Here is an 11675-nt window from a genome sequence, read left to right on the forward strand (position 1 = left end):
TGGTATGAATTTTTGTGCATGCTCCAAATTCATATATTGTGATCCTTGGCAATCGTCTTGGATGTTGGTAATTGAGTCATGAATGTGGAACCTAAGAAATAAGATTAACACTTTTATACAAGAGTTCTGGACAAGCTAGCTTACCCTTTAATTCATTTGAGGACACATCAAGAAGGTTTCTGGAACAAGGAGGCAGGGACTCACTAAATACAGGCTCTGTATTACCTTACCTCCAATCTCTAGCCTTGAGAACTGTGAGGGATAGTGTTTCTATATATAAACCACTCACCTATGGTATTGTGTTTCAGCAGTTCAAATGAACCTCAGTGCTTATAACGGGCTCTCTACACGGCCTACATTATAAGATAGATGGTGATTGTATTTTATGGATTGTAGAGTATACAAGCAACCTACATTGTGAAGCCAACTCATTCTTGTTGCCAATGAAGATGGGAGCTTAGAAAAGACTGTTGTTTACTTTGCTGCCTTCCGCCTCTCTGCCTTTTAGACTTTAATTGGGACAGTGCATAAACCTTTTGAGTACAAATTTAGTAACCCTAGATAATCTCCAAACCTCATTTCCACTTGGAATTACCTTTTATCCATATTTTGGAATAAATAGTAGTTTAAGGGTGATAGACTTCCTTAGATTGAGCAAACCCTAATAAGGTACTTGAATTAGAGCATATTGAGCTTGAACATTATTGGTTTGGAGTTCATAGGAATTGGCACTGGAGATAAGCTATACTTCCCTACTTATTACCTAAAAGTCTCTGAAGAGCTGAATAGTGAATGACAGTGTCCAAGACGTCTAGTCTACAGAAGGTGTTTTCAAGTTATATTAAGTGTTTCCGAGTCCTTTCATACTGACACACTTCTGCGCTATTTATAAAGGGTCCCTATTTTAACTAGTCCCCCCAATGACTTCAGATAGCTGTTGATCATCCTAATTACTGTGTCAGTGTAGGAGTAGCTAAACCATGTATTTGTAAAGATGTGCTCTATGGCTCTTCTCAGCTGTCTGACCGCATGCCTCTCTTCTGTGAGTGTGAGTCAGAATACCTGTAGTGTGTTTCCCCCCAACTTCCTGTGTCATATCACCTTGCATAGTCACATAATAACACAAGTGAAGAAATTGTGAGTCTCTAGGCCCATCCATATCCAGAAAGCCATGATGAGTCTGCTGACCCACAAGGCCAATGCATATAGAAGGCCTGTGAGGGACAGGTGTAAGTCTGCTGGACATGGTTCCCTTATGGAAAGTTATGTACAATGAAAAGGAATTTGTGTGCATAAAAACATTCAGGAAAGTGGTTTTGTTGGCTGTTTCATTTGAAGTAATTTTTGGGCCGATCTTTTAGTCAAAAATATTTAATTACTGGATTATATTTTCCCCTTTTTCTTTGTGGTTCATGAATTTTGCAGTCACCTCCTTCTTTGAATTAATTGCACTGAGCACTTGTTTATTGCTGGAACTGCTGCCAAACAGCTGTTATTGTTGGGTGGCAAAACAAAGAAGTTTTAAAATCACACCAGTCTAAAAACTCATTATCCTAAAATAAAAAAATAATAAGGTCCCGTTAGCCTATTATTTTTGTCCTTGGGCTTGTCTGATTATTTAAGCATGCAGGAGTGAGAGTGTAGATTCTGGCGGCCAGTGGACACCTCAATGATGTAAGATGTTGACTTTCTCTTTCTTTTCTGGGGGCTGCTAGTCCTGTCACACCCTCTGCACTTGCTGAGCTCCTCAACCTGCTGGACAGGAAAGCAATTTCTTCATCGGCAGCTAAGCAGGTATGTGCACGTCCCAGAGGTTCCTATTGCTCCCCAGTCCCAGTTCCCATTTCCTGTAAGACCCAAATGGCATCACTAAGTGCATTTCATGACCCAAGTGTTACGTGCCCATGAGTTTGAATGCTGGAGGACTTTGTCTGGCAAAGGTAGAGAGCCAGCAATTGCTGCACAGGGATTCAGCATGGGGATTTTGCTTCTGGTTTTAGCTTATTGAGAAAACTATTGTCTGCCTTTGCCCTGAATGTCCACCCTAAATGTTGCTGACCATGTAGCTTCCCTGTGTCCTGGCCAGGCAGCCACAGATTGGCCCCAAGTCTTCCTGCTCCTCTCCTGTCTATCTTCACAGCCAACCCCAAGGCTACCTTTGTTTCTGTCGAAGACCTGTCCTTGAATAGCTGATCCTCGGTCAGAGATGATATATTTTACATGCACATCTAGGTGTGGGGATGCAGGAAAAGGAGCATCATAGACAGTGGCTACCTCCCTAACCATCCCCACTAACAAGGCTAGGTGGGTGAGAGAGTCCTAGAATTCAGAAACTACAGATGAGTACCCAGGAAGATAAAAAAACACCTAGCGGCCGCCTCATCTTAACTTCAGAGACTGCACAGCTGTCAGTGCTTCAGCCAAAATCCTAATGTTATTTTAATGGTGCCTTTTGCATTTAATATTTATACACTCTGACAGCAGTGGCAGGTTACAAAGTGAGGCTTTGGGGAAGCGGCTGCTTTTGGTTAATTATGAGATAGCACTGAGCACACTCCAAGCTCTCCACTGTGAAGCTGGAGGTGGGACTGGAGACGTTCTGTGAGCTGCCTCCGGTGAGGCTGTCAACTACCGGGACCCAGCACTCTGGCTTGCGTAGATGTCAGAGGATTACAAATGTTTATGACAGTGCTCAGCACTTGTGGAAAGAGTAGATGGCTCGAGGGCAGAAAAACTATATATACATGTAAAAGCAGATGAATCGTGGCATTTGAAATGAAAGAAGCAAAAGCCTTCCCCTTGTCCTTCCTACCCACCCTGCCCCACAAAAAAATAACCTGACTGCACCAAACAAGATAGTTCCAGTGGAGGGAAACAGAAAGGCTGGAAGGTGCTGACAGCGGCTCCAGCTGCACAGAGACATGTTTGATTTTATCAACTTCCAGGTTGTCTAACGGAGCGGGGTGAATCCTGGCTTCTGTGCAGCCATGAAATGAAAGTGAGAAGCTGATCTGCGAAGTGTTGAGTGTGCGCTGCTGGGGACCTTAAGGGCCAGGGCCTCAGGAGTTTGTCTTGTGTTTTCTATGCTTAGATTTCTGTTTGTAAGAAAATCATTTCTTTTTCTGAGCAGAAATAATGAGTATTGTGTTAATTGATTATAAAGGATTTGATAGCCATTTATGTGATACTGGCCTGTAATGCCAGTACTCAGACTAAGGCAGAGAGAGTCCAAATCAGCCTGAACTAGAGGTCATAGCCAGGCCGGGCTAAAAAGACCCTGTCTGCAGCTGACAGACAGACAAAACCTTCAGCAATACATTAAATATAGGCCCTCAAATACTGCCCTGAAAAATCATTGTCATTGCTATTGAACCGGCATCATTCTGGGACTCTACTCATGTTTATGTTCAAGGGATGAACAAAGGAGGGAGGTGGGGCCAGAGGCAGCCAGACATAAACTCAGAGAGATGGAAGAGGCAATACTGGAACTTAACTGTCATTACGTGTATAGTTGGTGATGTTTTTACTACCAAGTATTTTTCAATATGTTAATTGACCATTTTTCAAAACAATCTCTAATCATTTGCATGTCTATAGTATCAGTGGTAATGTCCCCTTTCTCAAGATGGTTTTCTCTGTGTGTTTTCTGAGATGGTCTTTCCTGGTTTCCTGAGATGCTCAGGATGTCAACAGACTTGTTATCCTGCTGTCTCAGCCTTAGGGATCTGGGATTCAGAGCTGTATGCCACCCACATGGCTTTTGACTTTTGTATATTTTCCTGTCATTGGGTGTCACAACATTGGGTACATACTGATTTATATTTTTTTGATGAAATGATCCCTTAATGATTATGTTATGACCTTTCCTGTCCCGTCTTAGGATTTTGTTTAATTTGTTTGCTTGAAATACCATGTTCTATCCTTTTCAGTGTCTGCATGATCTTCATTTGTGAAGTGAGTTTCATGTTATCGGCATTTTGTTGGGTCTTAGGGTTTTTGTTTTGTTTTGTTTTTTAATTTACTCAGCCAATCTGTGTTGTTTGTTTGTTTGTTTGTTTTTCAAGGCAAGGTTTCTCTGTGTACCCTTGGCTGTCCTGGAACTCAGGCTGTAAATCTGGCTGTCCTCACAGAGATCTCACAGAGATCTGCCTGCCTCTGCTTCCTGAGTGCTGGAATTAACGATACGTGCCACCACCTGGCTCAGTCTGTATAATTTGATTAGCGAATTTAGCTCACTTCAATTCAGTGTTACTGAATGTATGAATTATTGAAAAGTATAGATTTATGTCTTCCATTCTGCTGATTTTCTTGCAAATGAATATTCTTTATTTTTCCACTTCTTCATCTTTATGTTTGTTCATTGTATTGATAGTTTGATTCTTACATATTTCCCATCTTTTCTAGCTACTCGGCTAATGATAGCATATGATGTGCCTGTCTTTCACTTCCTGACACCTAGTTTCCTCAAGCATCTCTCATAGGGTTTGTTGGTTTTCCCTCGTCCTGCGGGGGCCGTTATTTGTCCTTCACACGGAAGGACAGCTGTGCTAAGCATAACAATCTTATTTGGATTTTTCGTTTTTAAGGACTTGGCATTTTCCATTCTGCTTCCTCCTGGTCTATAAGGCTTCTAGTGAGGATTCTGCTGTAGTTCTAACAGGGCTGCTTTTAACTCAGGACTTTCTCGGTCCTGAATGCTTGACAACTTGATCATAATCCTGTGGTGGAGATAATTTCTGATTATGTCTGTTGAGGACTATGGCCTCCTGTACGTGGCTTCCTGTGGCCTCCTGCCGCTGCTTCTCTTGGTGTGTTCCCAGCCTTTGCTTCCCTCCTCAGATCTGCCAATCACACAGACTGTTTATGTTTTCAGGGATTACTTGATATTAGATAACCACTCAGGGGCTCATTCCTGCAGACAGCTAATCCTCCTCTCAGCAATCTTTAATTGCCTGTAGCTTCTGTCTAGGGTAAGCACCTGTACGATTTGCGCCATCCCAGTAGCTTGTCTTGGTGTTGTGACTGTTACGGTCTTGTTCATGCAGCCGTACACTAGAGTTGTATGGGTGACATTCCCCTGTCATTTCTAGGAGAGCCAGTCTCTTCTGCAGTGTTCCCTGAGCCCTGGCCTTGGGGGAGTTGTAGATGTGTCAGTAGGGGCTGAACATCCCCAAATTAGTTGTGCTTTAATCTTGATCAGCTGTGGTTTTCTGTAGTGGTTTCTGTCTGCTCCAGAGAGACGCTTCTTTGCTGAGGGTTGAAAGCTGCCCTTATCTGGAGGAATCTGTATTTAGAATGCAGGTAGGAATTACACAGGCTTAGTTAAGTGTCAGCAGTGGGTTCTCCTCTGATTTCTCACTGTGTACACTATATTATCCTCACACTTACAGGCATCCTCCTGCCTCTGCCTCCTCAGTGCTAGCTTTACAGGCGTCACCACCACACATGATTCTTATTGCAGTCATGCTCCTGAATGTACAGTCATAGCTCACTGGGTAGAGATAGCTTTCTCTAATTACTACTTGGGTTAAATGTCTTTTTGCATCTTATTTTTATAACTTTTAAATAAAAAGAAAGATGTGTTATAATTAATTTTAATGCATTAACAGAGGAGTCCAACAATACCTTAGGTTTTAGAAAGTGTGTGGCAGGAAAAAAAAATACTCCTGTTGATGATTGTCATTGCTCTGACAGTGCAGGAAGAGGTGGCACGTATGGTTAGAGGACCAGGAGGTGCATGGCTGACTGCTAATAAAGATGTGCAGAGCTTCATCCTATCCCGAGAATGTACTGAGTCCCACAGACTCCCTCCTCTGTGTTATACTTTGTTATTAATCCTTTCTCTACCTGCCTCTTGCTGACATTATTGCCAATTAGTTCTGTCCTTTTCCACTGTCACTGCCTCGTCCTCCTGGGTATCCCAGAAGGGCCTTTGAGGCTTATGGCTTTAGTCCTTCAGCACCCTGGAGCCAGAGTGGTAAGAGGTGTTCACCATGAAGCAGTCCTATTTTTCAGAAATAGAAACCTGAAGATTGTGTGCTGTGGTGCACAGCCTCCTGGACACTGTAGACAAAAGCACCCTGCGGTCCTCTTCCAGGAGCCAGGCATGTATATAGAAGTGGCAGGTGGCAGTCCTGTCACCTCTCCTCATAAGAACACGGCCAACTGGGACACATCAGACTCCAGAGCCATCAGCTTCACAGCTAACCTGCATTTAATCCTCGGTGTCCCAGGCTACATCCCCACTGCTTGCTAGGCAGCTCGGGGGAAGTGATGCCGGGTGTGTGGCATCCTTATGACTGTCTAGATGGAAGTGGGTGGTCCCATGCTCCTGAGCATTGCCCACTTAAGTCTTCAGTGGGTCCAGGCAGGTGGGGTCTGAAAAAAATGAAAGCCACATTTACCACAGTCCTAGTGTCATTTAAACCAACTTCCTCTGTGTGCTCTGGAGTGAGTTTTAGAGAAAACACCAGGAGCTTTTGAAATGTAGGAATGTTACAGTGTACCATGCACTGATACTGTGTCACATGACTGAAGTCTCTCTAGGTGCTTTTATTCTCTGCACACCTCATCCTGCCCTGCCTGATCAGGGGCTATGTTGAGTTTGTCTCTTCCTACAGGAACAGCCTCTTGAATAGTTAGTTGCCTTTGACTAAGAGGGCTGTCCCTTCTCTGTAGGAACATGGCTTCTTACCTGACATTTCCCTATCCTGACTCAAAAGCCCAGAGTGAGCAACAACAGGTGAGGGAGGGGCCTGTGTGTTTCCTTGTATAGTTGGGCAGCAGTTAAGGAGAGTATAGATTCAGTTCCCAGGGACACAGGCTATCACTGCCCCATTTGTGGCTCCTAGCTTGTGTCTGTGTCACTATGCTCCACATCACTGAATGAAGTGATGCCAGGAACCAGGCCTAGTCAGTCCCTCTCAATCCGTGGGAATCAGGGGTTCCAGCAGATGGGCATAGAGTCAGCAGGAATTGACAGACAGACATAGACATGAGAGTGTGCTGGATCTGAATGTAATGTGTCAAATTGAGCATCAAACTTTTTATACAGAAGAAAATAGGGAAGTTAGGTGACACACCAGCAAGGTACAATGAGGTACGGGATGCTTACATAAAACAGAGGAATGCAAACACAGAAAGACGGGCAGGAATCAGCTGGGATAAAATTCAATGTTAACAACTGGGAATCAAAAGCAGCTCCACCTAAGGTCCACTTAATCTTAGAAGTCAGGGTTCCTGTTCTAGTCTATTGTATAGTCCACCTTCCCCCTAGGCCTTTGTAAATACTAGTGTATGGGTGTAACTCAGCTATCTATAGTTCTAAGTATCTACTCTGGTTCCTCCTTAGATCACAAACTTCCTTCCTCCTAGAGAATGGTAAATTCCTGTGTAGGCCAGTGATTTAGCTATCCATGCCCAGGGTCGGCTCAAGGACTGACTAGGACTGGTGAAGAATCTAACTTAGCTACATGTCAAATAGAGGCACTTATAATAAAGCAATATTAAGGGAAAGCACACAGATCCATTTACCAACTAAAGCAAGGACATTGGACTAAGTTTCCGTGAACTTTTCTCCTCGGGACAGCGCCCAGGTTTTGGGGCCTGTCGCACTTGTCACTCCTGGAGTGGATGTAGCAAAGAGACTGCACTGCCAGTCCTTCTCCAGAGCCGCAGCCTCGACATTTAGAAGTGCCTATGCTAGAGAGCCCTACTTTCCATCCAGGTGATGTGGGCCCAGCACCCACCAGTATTTGACCTTAGGTGCCAGGCAAGGAAAGACTCCTTTGTCAGCCTGTTCAGGGTCCCCTGGGCCTAAGAAGTGGTTCCCTGGCCCAGGAGTGACACAGTGACCCCAGGATGGTTGTGAGGAGCCCGGAGGAATGCCTCTCTATGTTTGCTAAACAGCTCTGCCTCCTTACCTGGAAGTAGCTGCCCTGCGAGTTCTCTGTGAAAAAGATCCTGTGAGGAATGGCCCCAGGCTGTTCTGAGTTGAGCTTGAGGGTTGTCTTTTCTGATTTTGGATGTCGGAAGTAGGAATTTTAAGGAGTTTGTGCAGACGACCCTGAAGGATGGGGGTTAATTTCACCAGGTTATGATAAATAGAACTGATAAACATTAGCTTTTTTATTAAAATAAGCAAATACTTCTGTAGTAGGAAGGTCTGGACACACATATATCTGTTGTCCTCTACCTTAGGTTTTGAGGCAAGGACCCCACAGAATCTGCAGCTTTCTAGCCTGACTACCTGGCCAGCAACCGGAAGGGATCCTCCTGTCCCCAACTGCCCAGTGATGGGACCAACTCAGGTCCTCATAATTGCAGAACAAGCTCTGTACTCCTGTGGTCTTAGCGAAGCAAAATAAAACAGGGATAGGGCAGAAGCCCCTCAGACTTGCCTGTGAGCAGCCGCTCAAGATAGCCCACACTGAAAGCCTCTCTGGGCTCTGTCATTGACAGATAATTATTTTAGTCAGATTGGGCTCAGCTCTCCCAATAGGACACGAGGAAGCGAGGCCAGAGCCTGTGAGCTGTGATTTGGTTTTGGTTGTTTTCTATTTCATATCTTTATTATGGGGTTACTTAGCTGCCTCCCTCAGCCCTGCTTCTTAGCAGGCTGCTCTGGGCTGTATGTGCAGTGGCTCCCTCCTGCTGCTGCTGTGGCCTATCCTTTATAAAACATCACTTCCATTAATTAGTTCAGTGGACTCAAGCTAGATCCATTGCCAGCCCTCTGTGAGGAGCACAGGTTACCTGGCTTGAGTCAGCAAGCAGGGACACACCTGGAGACCTGAGTCCTTGTCCTCTACATGAGAGGAGCCAGTTAACCCCAGGAGGAGGTGTTCCCAGTCCTCGGGGAAGGTTATGGGAGAGATGGTGGCTTCTCCCTGGACCAGGCCATGCATTTGGGTGCTAATTGGGCCTGCAGCTCCCTTCCCTGTCCTCCACATCACCACAGATCACAAGAAGGTGGCAGAAGCATCAGGTCTTCACACTCCTCTCTCCCTCTCTTCTGCAGGTGTTTGAGGAGCTGTGGAAGGGGGAGGGGAAGACAGCAGCACAGATCGTGTCAGAACAGAAGCTGGAGCTGATGCAGGATCAAGAGGCCCTGGAAAAGCTCTGCCAGACCACCATAGATGGACACCCCCAAGTGGTGACTATCTGCAATAGGAGCAAGTCCTTTGTGTGCAACAGGAGTGAGGGCCAGCTTGACATCTGTCCACAGACCCTTCCCAGCCCTATCAACCCCTACTTGTGCGTCAGTGGTTAAATGTCCAGGATGTTGACCACCGACATGAAATGCACAGCTGCATGGTCCTGTGAGGACAGTTCTTCACTAGTGCCTACTGTCTATGGAGTCAGTTTAAAGGGGTGCGGCCAAGTATCCAAGCTCAAGTTTAACTTGAGGGTCTGTCACTCTCCCAGAGTTGCCATTTACATTCGTTGTGGCCACCTCTCCTTCAGCTATGAGGAAGGAAAGGACCAGAAATGCTTCAGTTTTATAGCTTTTGAGAGGAGGGAAAATGCAGAGAGGAAAATGATCTGTAAATTACAGAGAAAATCCTTTGACAGAAACATGGCTGAAAACCAAGTCATTTTGTGTTCTTAGCATAGCACAAGATAGAAAAACCATGCCAAGTTGCAGGGCTCCCTTCCTCCCAACCCACCCCAGGTCTGATCATATTGTCTAGAGAGATATTTTTCAGTGGGAAAAATTGCTAGTATCTCTTTGAGAACAGTACACACCCACCCATCAGTGTGCGGGGACACTGAGGCTCTGTGAAGAGCCCTTGATGAGGAAAATGAGCCCACAGCATCCCAGCAGTCCCCATCTTCCTGTCTCATCTGCCCTGACTGAGAAGAGCACACTTGGTTTCAGAGTCCTGCGGCACTCAAACACACTCACTGCCAATCAGGGCACTTGCAGAGGGAGGCCAGCACCAGGTTATCTGATGTTGTTCAGCCCCTCCTGCCTGCCTTTACCACCCGCTACCTGCTCAGCCCTCACTGAGTGAGCTGCCATCCTAAAAGGTTGGTTTTCTAAGGAGCAGTTCTAGTTGGCAGGAGCAAGGGTGTCTGCCAAGCAGCACTGGAGAATTTAAGAGGCTCCCCTGCCTGATTCGATGGGATGTTTGGAATCACAGAGATGATCCCCTGGGACTGCTTTGTGGCCCCAGAGGAGAGTGTTCTGGTTCCCACATACCAGTGTTGCCAGCTGTCAGTGTCAGTTGTGACCCGTCACTGTCCCCTTGCTCATTTTAATCAGAAGGCAGAGAAGCCAAATCCCCTTTGACAGGAACCTAGAAAGCTCTCAGAAGTTAATCCCCTCCTCTCTCCCCTCATTTTACAGCTTTCATGAAGGGAAGAAAGAACCTGAAGTTAATTTGCAGTCAGTGGAAACCTTGAGGATTCTTGGTCACTCTCTTCATTTTCACCTCCTAACTTCTGTCTTTACAGGTGATGGATGTGAAGAAAAGAAACCCCAAAGCTATAAATAAGCTGATTGGGTTGGTCCGGAAAGCAAGCCTCAGCAGGGCAGACCCGGCTCTGATAAAGAAAATATTAGAGAGGAAGCTGTCATTGTGAGATGTGTGAGGTCCCTCTGCCGGATGGAGGACAGTGTGGCTCTGAGAAGAGGGGCCTGTGAGGGCTGGCACTCATGTGCTGTGCAAGTTGGATCTCTTAGTCCCTAGCCAAGCTACACTTCCTAGGAGACCAGGAGGCAATAGTTTACACCTGTGTGTGTCCTATGAGACCCCATGACCTGAGAGGCAGCCATCACGGAAGACCAGCAGCCAGAGTGTCAGCCTCACTGTCTGGAAATAGCCCCATGATGGTGGCAGCAGTGACTAAAGAAATTGTAAGTCTACACAGAATAAAGTTTACGCCCCCACCTCAGATGCCATGGGTGCTTCATAGAACCAAGCAGTGCTCCCCATCCTAAAGGCCGACAAACCAAGAGCACGGCAGCATGAGTGGAGTGTGGTGTGTTCAGACCTAAACATGGGCTGGTGAAGATGCAAACAGAAAAACTAAACATGGTGTTCAGGCAGGGGAGGGCAGGAGGGTGCTGGCACTCACCTGCTGAGTGGAGGCACTGTCGCCTGCTCGGCTCCCAGTGAATTAAGGTGACACACAAGTTCTCAGATAAATTTAATGAATAAAATATATACTGAAATAGCACATAAAAATTAATTCCACTTAAGAGATTGTATAGTTTAGTTTACAGCCCTCCCACACACAATGCTTAGGCAGAGAGAGAGAGAGAGAGAGAGAGAGAGAGAGAGAGAGAGAGAGAGAGAGAGAGAGAGAGAGAGTTTTATACCTGGGAAGAATAAGATTATACTGTAGTAAATCAGAATGTTGATCTTTAGCTGTCTTGTGGTACAGCTGCTACATCCTCAGTCCTAGGTGGTGTGTCCCCTTGTTTCTTACATGTCTGGTACCTCACACCAACCTCACTCTTTATGACTAGTTCTGAGAATGTTTTTAGAAGTGTTTGTCAAACTGACAGAGAAGGGGAACTCTCCGAGGTCCCCATCTTAGACCAGACTCTCAGGCCTGGTAAGAACATTGCTGGGCACCATCATTCCAGGGCAACTGAAGAATGAGAAGAAAGTGGACACACCTGTCACCAGAAGATGGCACCCAGCGTTGCTAAGCAACTTCGCCCA

At 45.7% G+C, this 11675-nt stretch overlaps 1 protein-coding gene across 1 annotated transcript in view; it reads left to right on the forward strand.

The window, feature by feature from the left end:
- Gatb (glutamyl-tRNA amidotransferase subunit B) overlaps positions 1–10899 on the forward strand; it is a 74619-nt gene extending 63720 nt beyond the window's left edge. The window contains exons 11-13 of the mRNA XM_021157655.1: positions 1716–1794; positions 9020–9154; positions 10459–10899. Coding sequence (XP_021013314.1) covers positions 1716–1794; positions 9020–9154; positions 10459–10587 — 343 coding nt within the window. The 3' untranslated portion in view covers positions 10588–10899. The remainder of the gene's footprint in view (positions 1–1715; positions 1795–9019; positions 9155–10458) is intronic.
- The last annotated feature ends 776 nt before the right edge of the window (positions 10900–11675 follow it).

Source organism: Mus caroli, chromosome 3 (assembly GCF_900094665.2).
Source record: "Mus caroli chromosome 3, CAROLI_EIJ_v1.1, whole genome shotgun sequence".
In the NCBI taxonomy this organism is placed as follows: Eukaryota; Metazoa; Chordata; class Mammalia; order Rodentia; family Muridae; genus Mus; species Mus caroli.